General features: G+C 45.5%; 1 protein-coding gene across 1 annotated transcript in view; it reads right to left on the bottom strand.

Moving 5' to 3' along the window:
- The window catches only part of maml3 (mastermind-like transcriptional coactivator 3), a 132216-nt gene that overhangs the window by 46528 nt on the left and 60688 nt on the right, over positions 1-25000 (bottom strand). The window contains exons 2-3 of the mRNA XM_080444274.1: positions 14834-15583; positions 11679-12674 (exon numbers count right to left, since the gene is read on the bottom strand). Coding sequence (XP_080300400.1) covers positions 11679-12674; positions 14834-15583 — 1746 coding nt within the window. The remainder of the gene's footprint in view (positions 1-11678; positions 12675-14833; positions 15584-25000) is intronic.

Below are 25000 nucleotides of genomic sequence, written 5' to 3'. Positions count from 1 at the left end.
CCGTTTTACCAGCCAGAGAGGAACATGACCTTCATGATGCTTGGTAATGGTAATGTACCAAAGATGGCTGGTAGTCAAACATAACATCCAGCCATGTACGGTAGAGGGTGGTGGATGGTGTTCATTTATTACTTTGGTTAGAGGGCTTTTTGTAGAAAACAAACATACATTATCAGCACATATCCACACAGTAAAGCTGGACCCGCACGCAATTAAAAAAAGCCCTTATGGGTCCATTTTTAAAAGTGAAATTAACATTCCTGATTTTATTATGCATGATATCCAGACCAGGATCAGTATTCTGTGAGTGAGTGAGTGAGTGAGTGAGTGAGTGAGTGAGTGAGTGAGTGATGTTTGTGCGTGCGTGCATGCGTGCGACAGAGAGAGATGTAACTAGCTACCACCACTGTGCCGGTGGGCAGGAGGAAGAGGGAGCGAGGGAGGGAGGGAATAAAGAGAGAGACAGAGAAAAGAAATAGAGAAGGGGAACTTTGCGCAGCCATCAATCACCTACTTGGGGCTCAGGATTGTTTGGCTTCATTTTTCTTTGAAACACTGCACAGAGGGGAGGGGAGGGGCTTGGAAGGGGGCAAAAGATTGAGGAGGCAAAGAGGGAGGGAGAACGAGAGGAATGGTTTAGAGATGAAGAGAGAAAACTGAGAGACAGAGGGAAGAGATGCAGGAGAGGGGGGAAAATAGAGAGAATAGACTAGAGTGAGGACAAGAAAGGAGGGGGAAGGAGAAAACAGCACAGCGTAAAAGAAAGAGGAAAGGAGAGAAAACTAAAGACGGAAAGAAAGACAGACAAAGATAGTGAGTGAGAGATGGCAAAAAAAATAGCACGGAGCAAGAGAGCGCTGAGGATAGAGTGAGAAAGACAGGTAGAGGGAGAGAGCGACAGGGAGGGAAAGTTGAAGAGGGCAGAAGGATGGAGCAGGGAAAGTAGAGGAGATGTACTGTAGTGACATGCTGTGCCAATGATAGAGAGAGAAGGAAAAGAATAGGGGAGGAAAACAGATTCAAGTGTGTGTACTGAAGTGTGATCTGTGCCTACGCACATGCGTGTGTGTGTGTGTGTGTGTGTGCGTGTGTGGCGGTGCCCATGGGTCCGTGTACCATCCCATCTCAGAGCTCTAATGAGAGACCATAGCGCTCCTCCTCCTCAATCACAAGCTCATCCCTCGCTCCCCATGTCTCCTTCCTCTCCTCTTGAGCTGGTTTCCCTCTTCTCTTTCTTACAGTGTCTGTGCTCTATATAGGTTAACCACTTGAACCTCAGCATCCGTATTCTAGGGGAACCTAAGCCAAAAATAGCAGATCTACAAGCTCACAAGTCACAACGCACCGCAGCGGTTGTAGATCAGGCATTTTCGGAGAAGAGATTTTGTGTGAGTGAAACAAAAGAGCATACCAAGTACAGTTGCAGATCAGGTTTGTTTTACTGAGTATAGAGGGTTTAAGTAGTTAATAATACACTCTGTATCCGAGTCCACAGCAAGGGCATGAACATCTTCCATGGTGTGTGTGTGTGTGTGTGCGTGTGCGCGTGTGTTACAGATGTGTGTGTCTGGAAAGACGTGACCTTTCCCTTGTCTATGTTATTATCCATGGACATGTCTGTCCCTCTCTCTCCCAAAAATATGCAACCATGATATTTTTCCCTTCAGTCCCTCTTATGGTCTACTCTAGTGTGATGACTGAGTAAAATCTTTCTCTATACATGTTTTTTTATATGGCTTTGGGACATTTTCATTCAACAAATTATGAATGTGTACAGAAACTCTTTATTTCTTCAAATCTCTGCCCCGTTTATCAAAACACTTAAAGGTTCTATGTCATTAATTTTCACTTTTTATATTTTTTATGTTTTTTTGGGGGTTTTATGACCTCAATTACACCCAAATAATCTGAACTTTGAACATTCATTGTTTTTTCTGTGGTCTAGTGTTTTCTGAATAATTAGGCTGAAACGTAATCTGAGCTTGGCCCTTCGGCAGTGAGGTCACAGCCAATTAATCCCGCCCACTCTCCTCCTCGCCCCTCCCCTCCCCTATCCTTTCCTTTGGGGGGGGGCGGAGCAGAAGCGATGATTGACAGGCAAAATCCCTCACGAGCGACACCCGAAGCCAAAGATTTCTTTTTTCATTGCAGTTGAAAAGGCTTTAGAAATGTGAGAGAAAAACACCTGCCATGGATCAATAGAGTGGAATTTTTTGTTAAAACTTTCTATACACGTTTGAAGGACCATGACAAAGACTTTTAATGTGTGGTAAAACTGAACGTCATGAAACTTTTAAGGCAGCTTTGTCTATACTACGCAAGAACACATTTTGGCTAGTTGATGATATGCACAACGCTTTTACTGATACAATTTCTGCGGGATCGAGAACTGATATTACATAAATATACATTTCACACTCTCTAGCTAGGCCTCCGACTGTAATTTAAAATATACATTATCACCCGGGCATTCGTCATTAGTACCCAAGGTTATCCAGCCGAGGGACGGAGTATCAGTCCAAGCCGTAGCAACCGTAAAAGAGCAGGATTGACATGCCGCGTTGCTTCCACAGTGAGGTCGCTCACGGTGACAACAGTTCAGAGTGCTATGGCGCTTTGTGCCGATTGGTCGGCTACTGCTGTATCTTTTAAATGATCACTCCCCTCACCCAGGGCAAATAAAGTCTGGGAACGTGATAAATACACTGTCAATTATCACCCATGCCACCTCACTGTGGGAGTATCATTATGATCTAGTCAGAGTCTTGAGGACAACGAACACCAGGCGATAGGTCTGTCTATGACATAACCGTAACCTTATTTATTACCTTGCACTGATTGGTTAGCTAGCTGCATCAGACCTAGAGCTGATAATAGAGATCTGATATGGATAACTAGGGCTTATCACCCTCTTGGTCTACTACTAGTTTTAAGTCGCCTAGGACCATCTCCTCCAATTGACTTCCTTCCAGGTCCTGTTTTACAATTTGTTTCTCTCTCTGTCAATGTCTTGCTTCCAGCATGGTCCTATGACGTGCACTCGCCCCACTGGTGTGGACCTTACAGGAGCAGCTGCAGTGGGACTACAGACACGTTTGTATGCGGCGCCGGGTTCACCTGCAGTTCGGTTTCAGCCGGCTTCTCGCTCACTTCAATTATACGTACGTTCAGCTTTACCGTCCAAATCTCTCCATGCTCTCCATCCTCTCTCTCTCTCTCTCTCTCTCTCAATTCAGTTCCTAGTTTCAGTTTTATTGGCATGAGCGGAAACAATAGTGCTGTACAAAATATTAAATCTATAAATCTATAAATCTATAAATCTCTCTGCCCCTCTCTTTCCCCAACCGCTCTCTCCTCTCTCTCTCGCGCGCGCGCACTCTCTCTCTCACTCACTCTCGCTCTGTATCAGGTACATGGCTGTTGGATTATGCTCCTTTAAGAAAGGATTAGCTGTGTCGGAGCCGTTTGAGGTAAATTGCTCCGAGGAGTCGATTCCCCGCGCAAGAAAGAGTCAAAATTCTCAACCTAATCCTCAAAGAGCCTTACCACACGTCCCCCCCCCCCCCTTCCGTCTGCCTTTTCCCTCTCCATTTCTGTCTCTCTCCATCTCTCCCTCCCTCTCTCTGCATTCTCTCCTTCCTTTTTTCAGCCCACACATGAGTGACAGGGAGTGACAAGAGCAATAGATGTGTGTGGGACAGCGTGGAACACAGCACACTGTGTGTGTGTGTGTGTGTGTGTGTGTGTGTGTGTGTGTGTGTGTGTGTGTGTAGACTGGTTGTTGTTTTGTGTGTCTCTCTGCCTGAATATTTACCTCCTAGAGACTGGCGTAACAGTGAGTTGTGGTAGTGTGTGTTTGTGTGTGTGTGTGTGTGTGTGTGTGTGTGTGTGTGTGTGTGTGTGTGTGTGTGTGTGTGTGTGTGTGTGTGTGTGTGTGTGGATCATACTGAGCAGATGGGGAAGAAAGGGGGAGTTTTAGGGACAAGGGCGGGGTCACATCTGTGTCATCCCTCGTGTACGTGTGTGCGTACACGTGCGTGTGCCCATGTAGCCACACATTACAGTCATGACTGCCAAGGAGAGGTGATGATTATTAAGTAACACACAAACACACCATTTACCCACATGGAAACACTGACCCCACAACAACATCCTGTTCTCTCGCCATCTTCCCAAGCATCTCTGTCCCTCTAAGCATGTCTTGTTTCAGGCTCGAGTACACACAGACAGACACACACACACACACACACCAGTCAACCCTCGTCTTGGAACTGCCATTGATTTGGGCTGCAAGGTACTGTGAGCTACGGTTACTATGGCAACCGGCAGCCAAGTGAGGCGGCCAAAGTTTGTGCTGGCATGAGGAGCGTGTGAGTCTGTGTGCATGTGTGTGTCTGTAGGACAACTGTCGCATATGAGATCGAGCAACCAAGCATGTGTTTATGTGTGTGTGTGTGTGTGTGTGTGTGTGTGTGTGTGTGTGTGTGTGTGTGTGTGTGTGTGTGTGTGTGTGTGTGTGTGTGTGTGTGTGTCTGGCGAGGTGACAGCAGTCCGTTTAGTATGCAGGCTTCTGACTGCATCTCTCTGCCTCTGGCCCACAGACACAGCATAAGAATGATCAGCCCCTCCATACACACACACACACACACACACAAAAAACTGCTTTTTTTACGTTTAGCATGCCTGGCAGGTTCAGAGAGACAGGAGAGGGAGATAGATACCATAACGAAATACACATTCATCGGTAGCTTTTTGACCGAGCTCAACTAGGAAAGTAAGCATTCTTCAAAGCATTGCATGCATGCATCCATCCAGTGACATGCTGCATGTGTTCTGAAGGCAGCAGCAGCAGCCTGTTGGTGCGTTCAGCTGGCGTATTGATATTTTCTGTCCGACCCTGCATTCACACCCTCAGGGTGTGTTGAATGGGTGGAGATGGTCTGTCTCAGTGTGTTTTGCCTGGCTCTGCCAGAGCGAACCAAACAGTTTGGGGGGGTGTGTGTGTACAGGGCTGGGACCCTGGGAATCGCTTTCCCTCCCACTGCTGCCGGCGCTTGCTCAAGCAAGCAAGCGGACACACGCGATGCGCACGTACGTACGTGCACATCAAGCCGCGAGTTACGCTTAGTCGCGAGCGGGATGTCACACGCCGGAAACAACCGATCTACAAGTGCACATAGCGTGCTGTGAGCTTGTAGATCGGCTGTTTCCGGCGCTTGCGCGCCACCACTGTGTGGCTAAGTGTAAGTCGGGCTTCACACACGAGCGCGCACACAACACACAGGCGTATTGATCGGGTGTAGTGGAGTGAGGCTCAGCGCTAACAGCTTCCACTAAGCACAGGGGAGGCTGAGTGGTTAAGGAGACAGGGAGGCGGGAGATGGGGAGGAGAAGAGGAGGAGAGGAGGAGAGGAGAAAAAGAAAAGGAGGGGGTATTCCATTGCGGAATGGAAGGATGGAGAGAGTTGATGATGTGATATAAGCAGAGGAGAGGAGAGGGGAATAAAGGAGAGGGGAAGAGAGGCAGAACCGATGTAACAATAAAAGACGTGTATGTGGGGAGAGAGATGCTAGTCTGGTGTTTTAAAGGGTCGCAGGGCAGCAGAGGGATGCCCTCATTGACATATGAGAGAGAGAGACAGAGAGACACAGAGACACACAGAGAGACGGAAAAGACAGAGGAAACAACAGAGCAGCCTTTCCCTGCCCTCCCACCACTTCCCTTATCCCTCCCTCCCTTTCTACAGATCTGAGAGCAGCTCATCTCAAGCCCTGACACGTGTGCCTGGCAGAGAGGGACGGAGATGGAGAGAGGGAGAGAGAGAGAGAGAGAGAAAGAGAGAGAGAGGGAGAGGGAGGGAGAGAGTTTTGTGAGAGACTGAGGGAGGAGGGTGAGCAGGAGGGAAAGTAATATCTCCTGCTCGGGGGGATAGAGAGTGAGAGAGAGTGAGAGAGAGCGGGGAGAGAGAGAGAGGGGAGAGAGAGAGAGAGAGGGAGGGGGGGGTAGAAGCACAGCCAGTGAACAAGCAATCTTATTTCTCTCTCAGTCTGTTCTCTCTCTTCATCTCTTTCTCTGTGTGTTCTTTAGTCAAAGCAGCATGTGTGAGACACCCTCAGAGAAATTGCTCTGTGTGTGTCTGTGTGTGTGTGTGTGTGTGTGTGTGTGTGTGTGTGTGCGCACACACACGCGTTTATGTGTTTACGTGTGTTTAACTTAAGTCTGCCAACCCCTGAAACCTTGCATAGGAGGTCAGGGTGCTCTGTGCGTGTGTGTGTGTGTGTGTGTGTGTGTGTGTGTGTGTGGGGGGCATGGGTGTTTGGAGAGCCTGTTTGTTGATTGTGTGGGTGTGTGTGTGTGTGTGTGTGTGTGTGTGTGTGTGTGTGTGTGTGTGTGTGTGTGTGTGTGTGTGTGTGTGTGTGTGTGTGTGTGTGTGTGTGTGTGTGTGTGTGGGTGGGTGGGTGGGTGGGTGTGTGTGTGTGTGTGTCTATGAGGCTCTGGTGTTGTGACTCATAGGGCTATTAGCACTGACGCCGTTCCTTTCTGCAGTCATTGTATGACTCCATAGACATGCACACGCACACACGCACTCACACACGCACGCACACACACACGCACTCACAATGTCAAACTTCCCGCTCCAATTTATCAGAGTGACAACGGCGACCCTCCAAGGCCCATCTCCACTCCTGTCAATCTAAGCTCCTCCAATCATCACTCAGGATAACCCCAGAGACCCGCCCCCGCGCTGCTAGCTTCACAAAGACGTAGGTACACGAGCTTGTGCAACAAACCACATCCGTCACACATTTTTAGTCACAGAGTCTCACACACACACGTTTGTATCACTATACTTGCGAGGACCTCAACATTTTAGGAACGACATTGAAAATAGCCATTCCGTGAGCTTGTACATATGGGCTATTTTTCGGTGTGTGACATCGCAGCACAACTAAACAAAATAGTGGAAACTCTAAGCCAAACCCCTAAACCTAACCTCTAAATGTATAATCCCTAAACCCAACTTGAATCTTATCCTAAACTACCATTTCTCTTGTGAGGACCAGGAAAATGGCCCTCACAAGTATTGTAATACAAGTACACACACACATACACACAGGAGACCGCATCGTCTGTCACACACAGAAAGCCACACAGACATCCTCATACGCACATACACACCCGCTCCCCTACTCGCTCCCCTCTACTTCCACAGAGACATCCACTGCCGCGGAGACGGTAACCGCGACGACGGGCATAAATTAGCGTCATGGCGATATGCAAAGCGAGGGAGCCGGCAACAATTAAAGCTTGACTAACGAGCTTTTGAGGAGCGGGGCTGAAGTTTCCCTAAGCAGCTGCTAACTGGATTAGCCTGTACACACACACACACACACACACACACACACACACACACACACACAGAACAGAGAGAACAGAGGGAGAGAGAGAAAGGGAGAAAGAGAGATGCTTCTGCCACCACCTGTGAGCGAACAAACACACAAAAAGGCAAAGGCTAATGTGCGCAAAAACAGACAACACACAGCTAGCAACACTGTTCCCGTACACACAAACAAACATTTCCCAGAAGGTCTCAGGAGGAGTATACTGTAGCAACATCTTTTGTTCATTCTCATACACACGTTTCTGAGCACTACACGACGCACACTACACGACCGATAATCAATAAACTTGCCGGCAATTTCCAAGCATCCTGCCTAATGTTGACCACCTCAAATGTCTAACGTTTTTTTCCCCATTACATCCAGTTAGAGCTAGGGTTAGCATTGTCTTCGGCTGTAGATCGGTTGTAGATTTATTTACCTAAAATGACATGCACAAAACGCCAGTCGCCAGGTTGAATGGCGAATGGTTGAATTAAAATATATATTTGGAAATTGAGCAGCATATAGTAAGTAAAAAATAAATTGCAATAATAATTGCAATATTAGTTGTGTTGTGTGGTTGTGACAACCACACATGGTAAGCACTGCTCTAACAAGCCTATATGTGTGCCAAGGTTCAGTGTGTAAACTAGCTGGCTGCACCGTGTTGTGATCTGTGTGTGGACCACATTACTGCAACGTCCTGCCGAAACACAAGGCCTGGGTTACATGTCATTCCTCCACCCTGCTCTTGCTTTCCCGTCACTCACCATTGTGCTCCAATCAAGCAGAAACGCTGTAGAAATTAGCTCTGAAAAATTGATGCGTCGAGAGTGTAACGTAAAGTAACTCTCGTTCAGCCGCATCTGGTGCTGTTGAGCACAGGAGACTGCAGAATGACTTGGAAAAGTGAAATGACTAGTGCCAGAATGGGGAGGTATAATATGTATACGCTGAAGGATTAACACAGTGTAAACAACAGCACAACCTTTAAAGTGAAATAAAATGAAAAGCTACAAAGTGTCTTTGAAAGAGAAAACCTTTGTCCTGATGGGTGCCGTTATGGAGGCCATGGGGTCACCAAAATCAGTACGGTTCGTCCTGCATCATGCAATCAATTACATGAGATATCTTGTGTGCAAAGCTGGCATTTTGGCATGAAGGGATGCTAGAGTATCCTCTAGCACTAGAGTATCCTCTCGGGTACTCAAATCGTTATGGTTCATTCTCCGGAGCGTATAAATGTGATCAGCGAGTTTCATAGCAATCCGCACAGTACATGGCGTGTGTGCAAGTGGAAATGGGGGTGCTAGAGGGGCCATCCTCAGGAGAGCATGAAGGTGCACTCCAAATTCCTTGGAAATCCAGCAAGTAGTTTTCAACATACATGCATCTTGTTTAGGACCAAAGTTGTTGGACCAACTGACTGACCAACATTGCCATCCTTAGAGCTCCGCTTTAGATTACAGGATTATGCTGTGTAGAGACCAACCACACAGTCACTACAGACCAAGTGATGAACTCGACTCTCTCATCTGAGCGAAGTCATTTCCACCGTAGGTAATAATATTACCTATTCTACACTTAGTGAAAAAACATTAACTCTAATTCAAGTTATTTCATTTTCATAATTTGGTTTTGAAGAGGTGGCTCACAACACGTTGCATGCAACGCGTTGTGAGCTTGTAGATCTCCTCCTGTCCACTATTTCAGAAAATGTTTCAAACTGTATGAAACCTTTCTCAAAATGGAAACGATTATGACGATTATGACGATTATGCAAAATAAATAATAAATAATTGCGATTGTCTCAAATAATTGAGATTAGGCAATTTGACAGGCCTAAACACGGGGCAAAAGTATTGACAACAGTGATCAACCACAGGGCTGATAGATACATTCAAAGATACTAATGATGTTCTAATGAGCTGTCTATTGACTTACAGTATATTACTGGCACCGTGCCCAATCAGATTGTATGGTGCCTCTAAGGCAGAGGTTCTCAAACTTTTTTATGTCGAGGACCCCCAAAGTAACTGAAAATGTTTTGTGGCGGGGACCACCCAAAGAAGATTTGTGTTGTTAAAATATTTTTTTCCCCCAAGTTTTTTGCAAGATTAGATTAGATTTTTAAATAGCAGATCTACATGCTGATTTTGATGGGGTCCCCTGGAACCGCCGCAAGGGACCCTGGGGGTCCCCGGACCGCTTTAAGGACCCGTCTCACTTCTCTCTTCACCATTTCTCCCTCTTCACAGAGGTCCTTGACTTTCCTTTTAATATGTTCCTTGTTCCCTTACAAATAAATCTCCCAGTGGTTTTCTCCTTCCTTCTTCTAGCCATTCTCTTGCTGCCCTACACATCCTCTCTGCTCCTCTCTCCCCTTCCCTTTCTTCAGGTCTCCTCTGCTCACTCAAATAAATCTCCCGCCCTCCTCCCTCACTAAAACACACAAGCACACGAACACACTAACACACACTAACACACACACACACACACACACACCCTTCAGGCAGCAGCCACAAAGGCCCCATTTTAATAAATCTGCTCCTTTATTGGTGCTGAGTGTCTCTGGCTCAGGGAGAGAAAGAGGGATGAGAGGGGAGGAGAGGATGGGAGACAGAGAGCATCAGCAGCAGGAGGAGGAGGAGGAGGGCGGGATAATTGTTGCCATATCATGAACATGCAGGAGGCAGAATGAGAGAGACGGACGGACAAATGGACAGACAGGTCAGACAGACAGACAGACAGACAGGAGAAAGAGAGAGGTGGTCATGCACACGCCTCATATAGTACATACACATACATGCACACACACTATAATGTCAGTAATTCACCGGCCTTGAAGTAATGAGCAGCAACAGGAAAGAGACCACGAGGGCATTGGCTCGAGGATGTGAGGTTTTGTGTGTGTGTGTGTGTGTGTGTGTGTGTGTGTGTGTGTGGGGGGGGGGGTGTTGGGGGTGGTTGTTATTTATTAAAAGGTAGAGCACACTGCAGTCGCTCAGCATCCTGAAGGGGTGATGGACTGACATATGGCTCGACCAATGGTGCGACAGGAGTGGGCTGGCTCTGGTCGCTAGGGTAGGGAAACAAACTGCCCGAGGTGGGCTAGTGGTAATGACGGCAGCTAGCTTGGCTTAGCGCTCCAATCTCAGCCATCAGTCAACTGTGACAGATTGGGGATATGAGCTAAGAAGCCGTTTAGCTTTGGTGTGTGGTGTGTGTGTGTGTGTGCGCGCACGCGCATGCATGCATGTGTGTATGTCTAGAATAGAGGGAGGGAGGGAGGGAGGGGAGGCTAGTGCTGCTGGTGTTGCAGATGCATCAATACTCTCTAGACAGGCCATTTTCCTATGTCTATTCCCAGCCCTGGCTTGTTGCTGGGGCAACTACCGCCATTTTACCTTTGCTGCACCTCTGGAAGGTTTCCATGAATCAGTAGTCCATGTTCGGTAAACTCTAGTCTTCTCTTCGGGGGAACTGTTACTGTAAAATGGGCCGTGATGTGTTCATCTAACTCTGAGAGCATACAGTAATCTGTGCACTCTCAGAGTCAAAATGGGTTTAAAAGAACACTGAGGGTTTTACTGTGTGACGCTTCGCCATTGATCCATTGGGCATGTTTTGTGACTTTCAAAAAAGACTGACAGTGACACAAAGACTGTGAAAGGACAGCTCATCAGAGCACATCCCACATTAAGGACAGGTGTTAATGCAATCTTATCGTCTATTGTCTTTCAGTAGAATCGTATCATATATATGACAATAAATATTACCTAAATTAATTGTTAAAACACAAATTAATTATAAAGTGTTTTATGAAACACATTTTACCATGTCAATTTGATTGTTAAGCAATATTGTGTATAATAATATTATATAATGTATAATATTGAACAATATCCATATGATTATTGCGATATTAATTTCCGTCATATCACCCAGCCCTACAGTATGGGAAATTTCAACAGAGCCCTTCTCCTTCAAGGTGAAAGTATTTCAACAAAGAAAAAGCTCTGCAACAAACCAACCTGTGGATCAAACAAAGAACAGGCGTATAGAACATCTCACTTTAAAGAAGACAAAACGTACATGAGAAACACAGGTTCTCAACCACAGGCCCAATCACAAGCTATAGACAAACCACAACAGAACACGAGGAAAGCCCAGGAAGAGAGACCGCTGCATGTGAACTACAGTAAAACGACGAAACAACTCAGCTGCATGAAAAGACTCAGCCAACCGAACTGCGTCAAAGATGGCGGCGGAGTGTGTGCGCTCTGGTTCCTTACCTGGCCGTGAGGTTGCATGGCACTGTAGGGCATGTTCTGGTTCAACACCTTCTGCTTCATCAGCAGCATCCTCTTCTGCTCCTCACTGAGGTGGGCCGTCTGCCCCGGGATCGGCCCTTGCGTTTGACCCGGCCCTCCTCCCTGACCCCCACTTCCTCCTCCGCCCATGTAGGGAGGCATCATGGGGTTCTTGACCTGGTTGGCCCCTCCCATAGGCGGAGTCATCCTCTGGCCCATGTGATCGACCACAGCGGAACTAAAGTGACTCAGCGGTTTGGTGTTGTTGTACGACAACATGGCGGCTGTTTGCTGCTGTTGTTTGGAGAGGGCGTTTGGACCCATGTTATTTGGCTGCTGTTGTTGTTGCTGCTGCTGCTGCTGTTGCTGTTGCTGTTGCTGCTGCTGCTGCTGCTGCTGCTGGGCCATCATGCCCATGTGGTTGTGGTTCTGTGGGAGGTAGTTGTTCATGGGGGCTTTAGGCCCATTGGGGGTCATACCAGCCACTAGAGGGCCCTGCGGTGCGTTAAAGGCTTGTGGTGGATACATCATGGGGCTGTTGGGTTTGTCTTGGTTAAAGGCGGCTGAGCCGTAGGGGCTGGTTGGCGCACCTGCAGGGGACCAGTTGGTCGCTTGCTGCTGCTGCTGCTGCTGTTGTTTCTGCTGCATTAGCTTAGCACGTTGCTGCGCGGCCATGGCCTTCAGCTGCTCCGCGTGAGAGAGTTCAGGGGTAACCGGCCCCACCGCCTGGCCTCCGGCGGGCCCTCCAGCCCCACCGGGCCCCGTGCCTGCCTGAACCACCCCGGGGCCCGGGTTCACCATGAATGCGTTCCCAGGCCTTGTGGCGGCTTGCGTCTGAGCCTGGGTCGGGGTCTGAGGGGAACGAGCTACGCAGTTGTGCAGCGGAGAGCCCGTCGCCGGGGACTGCTGCAAAGGCTGCTGGGGAGGTGTTCCGTTTGCAGCGGTGGCAAACTGTGGGCCAGACGATGACGGACGGACCTGAGGAGAAGACGGGAGAGGATTATAGAAGGTCTCTGGCAGATCGCAAAGCCACATAATGGATTGGAGACCTAGTTGTGATTAGTTGGTTACCGCCCACAAGATTTGTGAAGCAGAAAACACAGAACAACGTAGCCTGCAGAGCACAACATCTCACCTGACATCTCAGCATCAAACGGTTGAACATAAGCAGAGATATACAGTAAAATGAACTTAGCGTTCATGTTTTATTGCCATTTAATTGTTAAGACATGACAACAAAAGATGGACTGAAATACTGCTGTCTGTCGACTATTGAGTATGTGTTTAGTGATGGCACTTAGCCAAGTCTTATGCAGTTATCACCATGTTCTCAATTCCTCCGTCTTTTGTATTCCTCTGTCTTTTTGCAAAGCATGCAAGTAAACATGTCTAATAATTCCAAACAATTAATTAAAAATATATAAACCAATTTGTACTCTTAACCACCCACAGTCAAATCTAATTTATGTTTCTAGTCACAACAGTACACCATTCTCTGCCAGCTCTCCTTAACAGAATATTTCTCAATTCCAACACGAACTCTTTTTTATCACTTCTCCATATTTGTATTGGATCACAGCGTATCTTCTCACAAATGAGTCAGTGATTGCTATGACTAAAAACTATATACTAAACTGCCTGTCCTTTTATCATAAAAAGCATGTCAAATGTTCAGAATTTCAGAACATATCTCTAATAGATTGCCTGTTGCTAACAGAGGGTGTGGAGGATAATAATCCTTCAAAGCTGGAGAGATGGAATATAGGTACTTTTTCTCTCTTAAAACACTATGTTTGAGAGAAAAGCTACAGTTGCTTTTGAGTTAATTGGACCCATCACTGTCATAACATGGCAAGGCCTAAATAAACTGATCTTTGTGTTTTTCAAAATATTAAGAATATAATTATCCGCCTCTAGAGCTATGACTTCCTAGCATTCTCTAACTAGACGGATGCCATCACCATTCTGTATGTTCCCTTGTGGAGCCACACAAATTTATATTTTGTCATATTTTAGTATGTGAGTTTGATTTGTATGCAATATTTGTTCTAAATAATGAAACAATAAAGTACATTTCTATAACGGTTTCACTCATTTTAAGCAAAATATGAACAGTAAATCCATGTTGGTTGTCTCCTTAGTGTCATGTAAATTTCATTAAGCATAATTTCTATGAGAAATGGGGAAAAACTTCTGGCAATACACTGTTGAAAATAAGAACACTATTGCGATGTTGTCTTCAATTTACAATTCAGGCATTTAGCAGACGCTCTTTACCCAGAGCGACTTACTGTATAGTAAGCAAGGTAAACACATCAAATGCAGACAGTGTTGTGCCTAAGTATTCTATGATCATACTGCAGGTAAACCAAGAACCTAGCATCAATCTAAGCAATACAATATATATATATAAAAAATATATAATAATCTGTACATTGAAACTATATTACCATAGGATGCCAGGTAAATAAATGAATCTAGCATCTGTTTAAATAACTTGCTATCTAAATTACATTTTAACCTTTGAATAAGACTGCATGGCCGTCAAGGCTAGGGCAAGTACTATGGGCTAAGGTGGAGACTGAAGAGGCGAGTCTTCAGATTACGGCACTCCTAAACCCAGCCATAGCACAACCAAATTCTCTGGTTTTGTGTCATAGCACAACCAAATCCTCTGGTTTTCTGCCATAGCACAACCAAATCCTCAGTGTTACGCGTAATTTATGCTCAATCGTACGATGGTGTCACGCGTCGAAAATAGCAGACCTACAAGGTCACAGTGCGTTGCAGATGTGACGCGTTCTGAGCTTGTAGGTCTGCTATTTTCTGCTAAGTGTAATTTCAGCCATGTAACTCAAGGAGTGTCCAAATGTGTCCATGTGGTTCCATTTGAACACAGAGTGTTACACAGAGGATAAAAAGGTTATGATGAAGTGACATTGTAGCAAAAGGATACATATTTGAACAGTTGTCGGTTCAAAATTTTTTTTTTGGGGTATTGTTAAGTTGTGCTTTTCTTTTTCTTCTTTTCTTTTTGTGTGATGTGCATTGTATGTAAGTGTGTTAAAAAAGGAATACAAATTCTAAGTGACAAAAAAAATTATTAACACTAAGGATGTTACAGCGTAGGTACTGACCTGTGGTGAGCCCATGGGGACCTGCGGGCCTCCCTGAGGAGCCTGAGGCGGAGGCAGGCCGGGTGGCCCTGGCCCACCTCCGGGCGCCGCCGTATTCCCCGACCCTTCCTGGGGGCCCGGCGTCTGATTGTTTACGGGCCGACTGAACTCCGCCTCTTTCTTGTCCTCGAAGTCCTCGTTGAAGAGGTCGTGCATGTCGTCCTCGGGCACCGTGTTGGCCAGCTCGTCGATTAGCTCCTGCCACTCCTGGTCATTGAGGTTGATGTCGGAGAACAGCTTGTTCTGATTGGACAGGGACTGCGGGTCGGAGGACTCCATCCCGCATCCCCCATCGTCCAGCGGCTCCTGTTTTAGGTCTTTGAGGAGGCTGAACCCGTCCTCCAGGTCCAGCGAGCCGTTCAGCTTGATGTCCGGGAGATGGCTGCCGCCATTTTTGCCTAATTCTTCCGAAGGCCGGCCCGCCACGTGGTTGCCGTTGTTGTTGTTGTTTGTAGTGTTGTTGCCGATGTGAGCATTGGGCCCGCCTAATAAGGGCTTGATGTCCATTTGGTGGTGCAGTGGAGAGATAGGAGGGACACTGTTGTTGTTGTTGTTGTTGGGGAGGCCGGTTAGCGAGTCCAAACCGCCAGCGCCTTCCTTCCGTAGCCGCTTGGTGGTCGGAGAGTAACTGCCCCCGTCGCAGATGCCATTCTGGTCGCCGTTGAGGGGGGAGCGTGCGCTGTCCAGTTTCCTCTTGACAGTCTCCTGCAGCTGTAGGAGAGGAAACAGGAAGTAGATTAGAACCGGAGGGGATACAGAGAGGGGACATTTGAGCATTATTTAACCATTGCGTGTCGTTCACATTGCTGATGATTGTAACGATGTGAGAGTTCAAGTTCAATGCATGAAGAAGAAATCAAAACATTCATTGCCAGGATTAAAATTTTGGTCGAAATAATGACTAAATGATTGTCCTATTCAGTTCACTGTACACACGTGACTGTTGACTCATTGTGTGCACAGACATGCACATGAATCTGCACAGAGGCAAAGACTGAGAAAGAGATTCGCACAAAATGAGAAGACAGGAAAATAAACCGTGTCTATTAAAGCCAGCGGCCTGGAGGATGTAGGTTTTCTGAGATGCGGTATGGGCAGGAGAGATGCATGCTCTGTCTTTAGTGTTCCTGTTTCATTAGCATTTGCTTACAGGATGACTGGAGGTTCAATCTTAGCCCCCTTGCATGCACGCACGCACGCACGCACACACACACACACATGCTGCGCTCACACCGGCAGCTACAAAAGATACAAAGATACAAAGCGACGCAGTGTATCTGACGCAGAGTCACTGCTGAAATGTTGATCAACACGCTCGTTGACATCATCAAGTGTGCGTGCATCTGACGAGCAAGAAAAATATAAAGGAAAATACAGCCTGGGGTTAAAAAGAACAGGGAACTGGCTGATGGAAATAATTTGCTTCCCCCATAACAAGCAGGAATTGTGTGAAGAGAGAAAGTGAGTGGATATTGTTTAACAACCACATGGTTGTTTTGTAGCTTTGTAGCTGCAGTTGGGCGTCACTTTGCATCTTCATGTCGCTGGGGTTCCATTGGAAATGAATGGTAGCCTGTAGCTGCTAGTGTGAACACGCACACACAGACTAACGTTTATCTATCCCAGTGTGCCAACGACAGCACCTTGCCACCTGCAGCAAGGCAGTCACCTAACAGTGAGTGCGAGGTACAAAACGATAAACGACGGGGTGCTAACAAACGACTGCTTGTGCCTTAGTGTAATCACTATCATAGACCAGAGAGGGAGGGGCCAAGAGAATGGAGGACGGAGCAGACATACGAGGAGACGGAGAGAGAGAGAAACAAGGGAGTGAGAAAGTAGAAAAAGAGGAAGGGTAGGATAGAGTTTAACCACTTGAACCCCAGCATCCATTAGCCAAACATAGCATCTCTACAACACGTTGCAGTGTTGTGTCCTTTTGGGTGAAGAAATTTGGTGTAGACGGAAAAAAGCGGCCCAGTTGCAACTCAGGTTTGTTTTACTATGTTGGGAATAACAAGACCCCATCTTTATTTTTATAAAGTTTAAAGATTTACTTTTGGGCTTTTTATGCCTTTATTGATGGGACAATGTTTTCTCTGATTTTACAGTGTATGCAGTACATTATTGGTCTCACTATATAAAAGATAAGAGATAAACTAATCAAATCAATGTATTGTTGTTATTCGATTGAGCTTTACCACTGACAAATTCTGCTTCTACTTTGTGACCAGGTCAAAACACTGTCAACGTTATTGACGTTTGCAAGTCATGGGGATAATACAGCACTTGGTTTAAGCTTAGGGCCAATACATATTTAGATGTCTTCACACACACACATAAAAAAAACACACAAGCAAAGACACTTTCACATGGATAGATGGACGCGCACAAGGCACTTTTGCCTCTTTGTTATTCAGATGGAACGGCAGACAAAATATATTCAGATTGTATTCTGACCCTAAGCTAGACCCACTCCGGCTGGCATACACACACACGCGCACTACTCTCTCTATGTGTGTGTGTGTGTGTGTGTGTGTGTGTGTGTGTGTGTGTGTGTGTGTGTGTGTGTGTGTGTGTGTGTGTGTGTGTGTGTGTGTGTGTGTGTGTGTGTGTGTGTGTGTGTGTGTGTGTGTGGCCAATCAATATTATCTAAATAATTCAGTTCTAGCCTATGCGAGTTTGGTTACTACTACAGAATGTGTGTGTCTGTGCGTGTGAGTGTGGGAGAGAGAGACAGAGAGAGAGAGAAGGGGGAGCAGGGTGATGTGTGCTACAGGCTTTCCCTAAATGTTGGTGACTCATGTTGGTAATAACAGAGCTGCCTTTCAAAGCCCACCTATAAAACCTTCCCTAATTATCCTGCTGGTGTGAACTGTATCTCACACACACACACACACACACACACACACACACACACACACAGGTAGGCTTACATAAACACACCCACTCATGTTGAAATATGACAGTCTAGCTATATCCACACCAATACATTTTTGTTTTAAAACACATAACTTCTGTACGTTTACACTTGGTGTACACCCTACTCGGATCATGTACAGTAAAGTTAGGACGGGTGGAAATTGAGACTTTAACGAAAATTAAGGGCTGCATGGGCGATTAATGAACAATTATATTTTTGTATGTGAAAATAGCAGATCTACAAGCTCACAATGCGGCGCAATGCACAGTATTGTGCGCTTGTAGATCAGCTATTTTCAAAGTATAATACAGGAAGTGGTTAGTTAGACTAATCGAATCGAATTAAATGTATATATATTTTTTAAAACTGCTTCTCGATTAACCTACAGTACACAAGTTGGTTATTGGTTCTAAATATCGGTTTCGATATATTTTCGGTTAACCCATTAAGACCTGGAACGCATCTGTGTCACGCGCTACGAGCTTGTAGATCTGCTTTTTTTTTTTTTCGTGAAAATATGTGCAAATCTTTGAATATATATTGTTTTAAAGCGAATCTGGGAGTCCCTGGAACAAAATATTTTGAGATGGGGATCGGCGGCCAAATACATATAATTTTGGGGGTCCTGGACATGAAAAAGTTTGAGGACCACTGATATAGAAACATAAGTTTTTTCAGAATACTGTTAGGATTTAGAAGACATTTTGCCTCAGGTCTTAATGGGTTAATTGTCCAGCTCTAGCAGAACTACACGTTTGCTTCCGGACTGGGTCTTATCAGTCATGACATGTCCTTCCCTGATTTGTCACATCTCTATCACTTGACCCTTTTCTGGAAGAAAACAAACAGCCTCGACTAATTCAACATGGATAACGAATTACAGGCATTGCTGACCTTGTTGTCTATGCTAACTATGCTGTTGTGCAGTTACACTCTGCATTCTATAAGCTACTACTAATACTACATATGCAAAGGAGGCAAATTATCATTCCAACGATTTGCGGCAAATTCCAGTGTCCAGCAGCATCATCAGCCCTACATGGAGCACGGATAGCAGCCCACTGTATGTGCATGGTCATGTGATATGCGTTTTCAAGTGTGTTCGTCTGGACCCAGATTCTTTCTGACATGGTGCTAAAACACTATTAGTGTGGACATAGCCTAACATCCTTGAACTGAGAGGGAGAGAGAAAGAGTGAGAGAGATAAAGCAAAAGAGAGAGAGAGAGAGACAGACACGGACAGACAGACAGACAGACAGACAGACAGACAGACAGACAGACAGACAGACAGACAGACAGACAGAGAGAGAGAGAGAGAAAGATTGAGAGAGAGAAGATAATGATTACAGAACCATTCTGGTAAAAAGTCTAAGCAGAAGAGAGAATGCAGAAAGGTAGGGAGAGGTGGAGAAATAACACATAATGCAGGAGATGGGGGAAGAGAGAGAGAGAGAGGGAGCAGAGAGAGACTGTGTGGAGGAGAAGAGCTGCTCCTCAGACAGATGGTCTCTTTCGTCTGAGTGGAGGAGCTACTAGAAGATGAAGAGAACAGAGTGAGTATGAAGGAGAGAAAGCAAGAGAGAGAGAGAGCCAGAGAGAGAGAGAGAGAGAGAGAGAAGGTAAAGATTGGTAGAGTGATGGAGAGGCATAGCGCACCAAATGACAGCGGGGAGCGAACGATGGGAGGGCGATCAGAGAGAGAGAGAGAGAACGACAGAGGAAGAGAGACGGAACCGCTAAGGTGCTGTTGTTATAGCAACCTGCTGCTCTGCTGCTTAATGCACTGCATCCTCTCCTCCCTCCTCCCTCTCCACAACTCCGCCTTCTCCCTCTCGTCTTCCTCCTTGCTTCCACCTCTTCTTCTTCTCCTCCTCATCGGTTTTCTTGCCTGCTCTTCTCTTTCTATGGCTGAGCGGCATTTAAAATCCACGTCGACGACATCTCCGCGTGCAAGAGCCGTGCGTCACCGTGCGAGAGAGGGGCCGCGACGTCGATACGTTTGTGCCATTCTGCGACGCACACACAGACGCAGACTGACATTTCACTGCAAAGTTCTTAGTGTCAAGTGAACTCTTAAGTGAGTTCAAATGACACTCAGGATTTTGCAGCATATTTGCTTTTTCTAACTCTCAGTCAAGACAGCAGAAATTATTTTGCAAAACATTTTAATAAAGTGAACTACTATTAGGAGATTAGAGTCTACAGAGCTGGGTAATATGTTCAAACAGTCTTAGAAGAATGATTTTTATGGACTGAGTGCAGACATTTATCCTACAACTCCTTAACCACATGACACCTGGCAATATATATTTAGTACTGTATGTACTGTATATACTGTACATGTATGTATTATATACACATACAGTATCTCAGTACTCAATGGTCCTCTGCAGGATGGCTCCCCTGACAGGCAGCTAAATGCGGCAGGGTTACAGTATCAAGGGAAGTAAGTGTATTATTGCAATTTAGCTAGGTCTACTAAAGTGGTGTTAAACCTCATGCAAAATTCTCGCTGCCCTCAGGTTCTCTCCCCGCTACGACTGCAGTGGACAGTGCTGACAATAATGGCGGAATATGTAGCTACACATGGACACACACACACACACACACACACACACACACACACACACACATTAAATCAAGACACAAAAAGACGCAGGCTGAAGGCCACTATCCAAGTAGTTGGTCATATAGGTTACTGACAAACAAGGATAAGCAAAAATCAAATTGGAAAAGAGTAGCATCTAAAAATTCCTGACAAAACCTTAAGCCTAATTTATTCTTCAACATACAGTTGTGTCAGGGCTTTAAACATACAGTTTAAAGCCCTGACACAACAAACACACTTGTCCCGACTAGTAAAGACTACGGCGGGAGATCAGATCAGGAGACATCGGGCATTAAAATGTGTTAAAAGTGGCTTCTGCAGTCTGCACACACCGCAGAGACAGATGACAGACAGATGACAATGAGTTCATGGTGCTTTTCTGCGCCTGCGTGAGGAGATAAATCTACCGTACTGAGTAACTGAACACACCCGTGCAGTGGGCATGATGTTCGTTACTTGGTTCTCTCTGTGTGTGCTGTGCTCTCTGCGCTAGGGCAAATGCGAGTGAAAATTCATGTCTGACCCAGATCATATGTGGGCACAAAACATTTGTACGGAAGCTATATATATCAGCTAATAAAAGAATGTGTCATGATCTGATCAATAGTGACGTCCTTTTGCCAGAAGTGAGTGTCCGTGAAATACGTGCATCCCACTCTCTCTCTTTCTCTCTCACACACACACACACACACACACACACACACACCTTCTCTCTCACTGTGTGCTGTCCAAATTATTAGGTTCGCACTGGCCCCCTCCCCTCCGTCCATTCTGTCTTATTGACACGTTCCGCCACCCATTCAACATTTTTAATCGGGTAACCGATCCATACAGACGCCACATTACCATCGTGCCACCATGTGCATGCTACACATTCTACAACCCATTTTCAACCACAGGCGGTAATCGACGGCCTGATGTCGGCGTGGTGTGTCAGGGCCCGTAGCCACTTCAACCTCTATTCTTAGTCAAAACAGACCTGAGTTACAACTGAACTTGGACCACTTTTTACACCAAATCTCTCTCGCCAAAAACAGCTGATCTACCAGCTCACAACACATATAGATCGGCTATTTTTGGCAAATGTTCCCTGATCCCAGAATATGGATGCCAGAAAATACATTATGTTCCAATTGATAAACCGACGCCGCAATCTCATTGATATGAGATCAAATCAGCACCACGGCCCAAAAAGTAAGATAAGTGGGAAATGATGCGAATGATGCAGGTGAACCCCACCATCCCCCCACCCTGTGCCAGAGGGCTATATCGTGGCAGAGAACAAGAATGATGGGCTCTGTTGTGAAAATAACAGATCATCGGTCCATATGTTGAATCTCTCACACAAAAGCACAATGCAAATATGCACACACAAACATACAAATGCAATGATGTCTCTCAAAATTACAATTTCTTTCCCTAATGTAGGCCAGCTTGTACCTTGCATGCGTGCGTGTGGGCGGACGGACGGACGGACGGACGGACGTACGTGTGTGTGCGTGCGTGTTCTGGAGTCTCTGGACCACCAGACTGTGAAATTAGTCAATTAAATCAAACAGGTCTTTAATAAGTAGAGGTGTGTGTGTGTGTGTGTGTGTGTGTGTGTGTGTGTGTGTGTGTGTGTGTGTGTGTGTGTGTGTGTGTGTGTGTGTGTGTGTGGGGGGGGGTGTGTGTGGGGGGGGGGTGTGTTTGTGTGTGTGTGTGTGTGTGTGTGTGTGTGTGTGTGTGAGAGATGGTCAGAAGCTAGAATGATTTCACTTCAACTATCTTGCATGTCAAACCTATGGATTCTATGAAATGCTATGTCACTGTGAGCTGTGATCAAAGTTTGAAAGGTCAATGAAGAACAGACTGGAGGCTACTATAGGCCTGTAACAATTATTAAATAATCGCCTGATCTACAAGTAATCGCCGATCTACAAGCTTGTAGATCGGCTATTTCCACCATTTTAAAAAAAGTATAAAATGATTAAATATAGCCTATTTTGGTCATAGTACATTATTTATTTTGAGTAGCGGTCATTGTCAGTCAATTTATATTCTGTATAATACAAAATAGGGCTTAAGTGGTTAAAACCCTTTGTCACGCCTCTTCAGACAGAATGGATGTTATCCTCAGTGAACGCAAATGTAAACATGACTAAAGTACACAGTAATAGCCTGACTTGTCACTTAGCCAGACACAACTCAATGCTTGTTCTGTATCCCACGGTTCATTGTTTGTTTGTGGAAGCTACACGGAAGAGAGAACGGAGCATGAAGAAGCTCAAGACTGACATCAGTCTGTCAAATAAAACTGTGAGGAATGTTGGCTGGCTAGTTTAATTGATGACGAGTATAGACAAACTAGTTCAGTACTTTTCAGGTCCTTTATTTCACTCCTCTCACAAAAAGGCAGAAAGAAGAGTGAACAGAAAATACCATCTTATTTTTATTATATTGATTATATTGATTTAATATCTTTTAGATTTTTTCTTTGCTTATCTCGTCAGGCAATAAATGGACAGCGCTCAGAAAGAAAGCAGTGTATGTGTCAGTGACGGGAGGACAGCTACAAACAAAAGAACCATTTTGGCCACAATCCCAGTGTGTGTGTGTGCGTGTGCACGTGGGTGTGTGTTAGGGGTGGTCCCTGTAGGTATACAATACAGACAGACTGGCAGGCGCACAGTAACACTCCTGCAGGCTTCACCATCTCAGCATTCTGGACACACCCACACTGGTGTCACACCAAGCCCCCACGACTGCAGGGAATCTTTGAAGCAAGCCTGAACTAGTGGCCAAATCTGGTATTGCAAGCTTAGCGCATAAAGGACAATACTGCACATTCTTCTATCGCCTGAAACCATAGTGTGCATGCTTGGTGCTCAAATCTTCCCCATTTTGTCACCAAAATTTGGTGACCCAAGAAGTAGACTTCTGGGGGAGCAACTTTCATTGAAACACGCGCGCACACGCACACACACACACACACAAAGATTAAAATGTATCTTAGGATTCTAACCCCTCCCCCAGTATATTCCTGTATTTTACCATATAAGTAAAGAGAAATGGTTCCACACTCCGAGATCTGTTGAATTTTCTGAAAATTCTTGCCGAGCTTTCAACTACATGACGTTCATCACAGCGTACATGGGAGACAATGCTTGGCACCACCGGCGAGAGCTGTTTGCTTTTTGCTGTGGACTTCATTGTACCTGTAACACCTTATGCCTAATTTATGCTCCGTCGTACGGCGGTGTCACGTGCCACCCGACTTTTGCTACGTTGGGTGAGCAGCAGTATTTTGGTACACAATGAAAACATGAAGCCTGATTAACTGCCGATCTACAAGCTCACGTTTCGCATCCCTTTCTGAGCTTGTTGTCACTCTCACAATTACCACAAGTGGCTCTCAACACCATGTGCCGATACGGTACAGATCAAATAAAAATGTGATGCCAATAACATAAGATTGTCTCCTATATTGTTTTGTTTTTTTTATTCACAGTGCAGGCAACTGCTACATTATTTCAGTTTAATGTTCCTCCTGCAACCAACCAGCACCTGATTATAATGTGCATGAGCATTACTCTCCCTATAGCCTACTGTGTGTGTGGTGTGTCTGTGTCTGTGTGTGTGTGTGTGTCTGTGGGGTTGTACGTGTACGTATACACAGTAAATATATGCATATAGATATAGAGTGCATGAAACATCTTGAACTTGCTTGATGGAAGCCGAGAATCAAATCAGGATTGTTTAGATTTTGAGTGTGGTTATTTGCATAGTGAGCGGGACCCGATCAAACGTGGTCACTCAAGGTGCATTCTAATGCTCTACTAATGAATTCCTATATATTTCCGATGATGTCACTGACATTTTCTTTTTTATTACTGCAAGCTTTCTCTTCCTGGATTGTCAATTTCCGTTTCAGCTTCAAGGGGCGACGGGTGACCACTAGTCTCGCGTAGCCAGACAACTATTCCACAATCTCCGAATGCTATATGGAGTCTGGAACTACACCTCCTGAAATCCGAGAGAGGAAACTGGCACTTCCGTTCACGAAGATATATTTTAAAATATCTTTACATTTTATTTTTGTATTTCCATTTCTGCTAAGCAGCAAGCTAAATATACTTACGATGATTTTGATTTATATTAGGATACATTTGTGCGACTGTAAAGACGAAACTGAAGTGGGGAGGAGGCTTCACATCCGGTTTACATTTTAATCATGGTCAGAGCTTCCGAGTCCCAGACTGTATGACCGGAAACATTAAAAAAATTGTGGGAGGCAACAGTCGGGCCACGCGAGACTAGGTGACCACTGCTTCCATCCTAGGACTGGCCAACAAACATTGGCTATCGAGACTTGAATCTGGCATTCTGGTTTCTCAGACATTTTCCTGTATTTGACCGCGAACCCCGCCATCTGAAAAGATTTTGTGCCAGAGATCCCCCATAAGAGAAGATTTGTGTTGTTAAAAGATTTCATAATTATTCCAAATTTGTCCACAATCTTTCAAGATATTTCCAAATGTTTTGAAAATAGCAGATCTACGTGAGCTTGTAGAATAGCCATTTATATATATTGCTTAAACTACTTTTGATGCTATA

This window comes from Gymnoscopelus braueri, assembly GCF_963280865.1.
Source record: "Gymnoscopelus braueri genome assembly, chromosome: 2".
Lineage (NCBI taxonomy): Eukaryota > Metazoa > Chordata > Actinopteri > Myctophiformes > Myctophidae > Gymnoscopelus > Gymnoscopelus braueri.
Note: the sequence above shows the minus strand (reverse complement) of the source record. Positions and strands in the feature narration are given on the sequence as shown.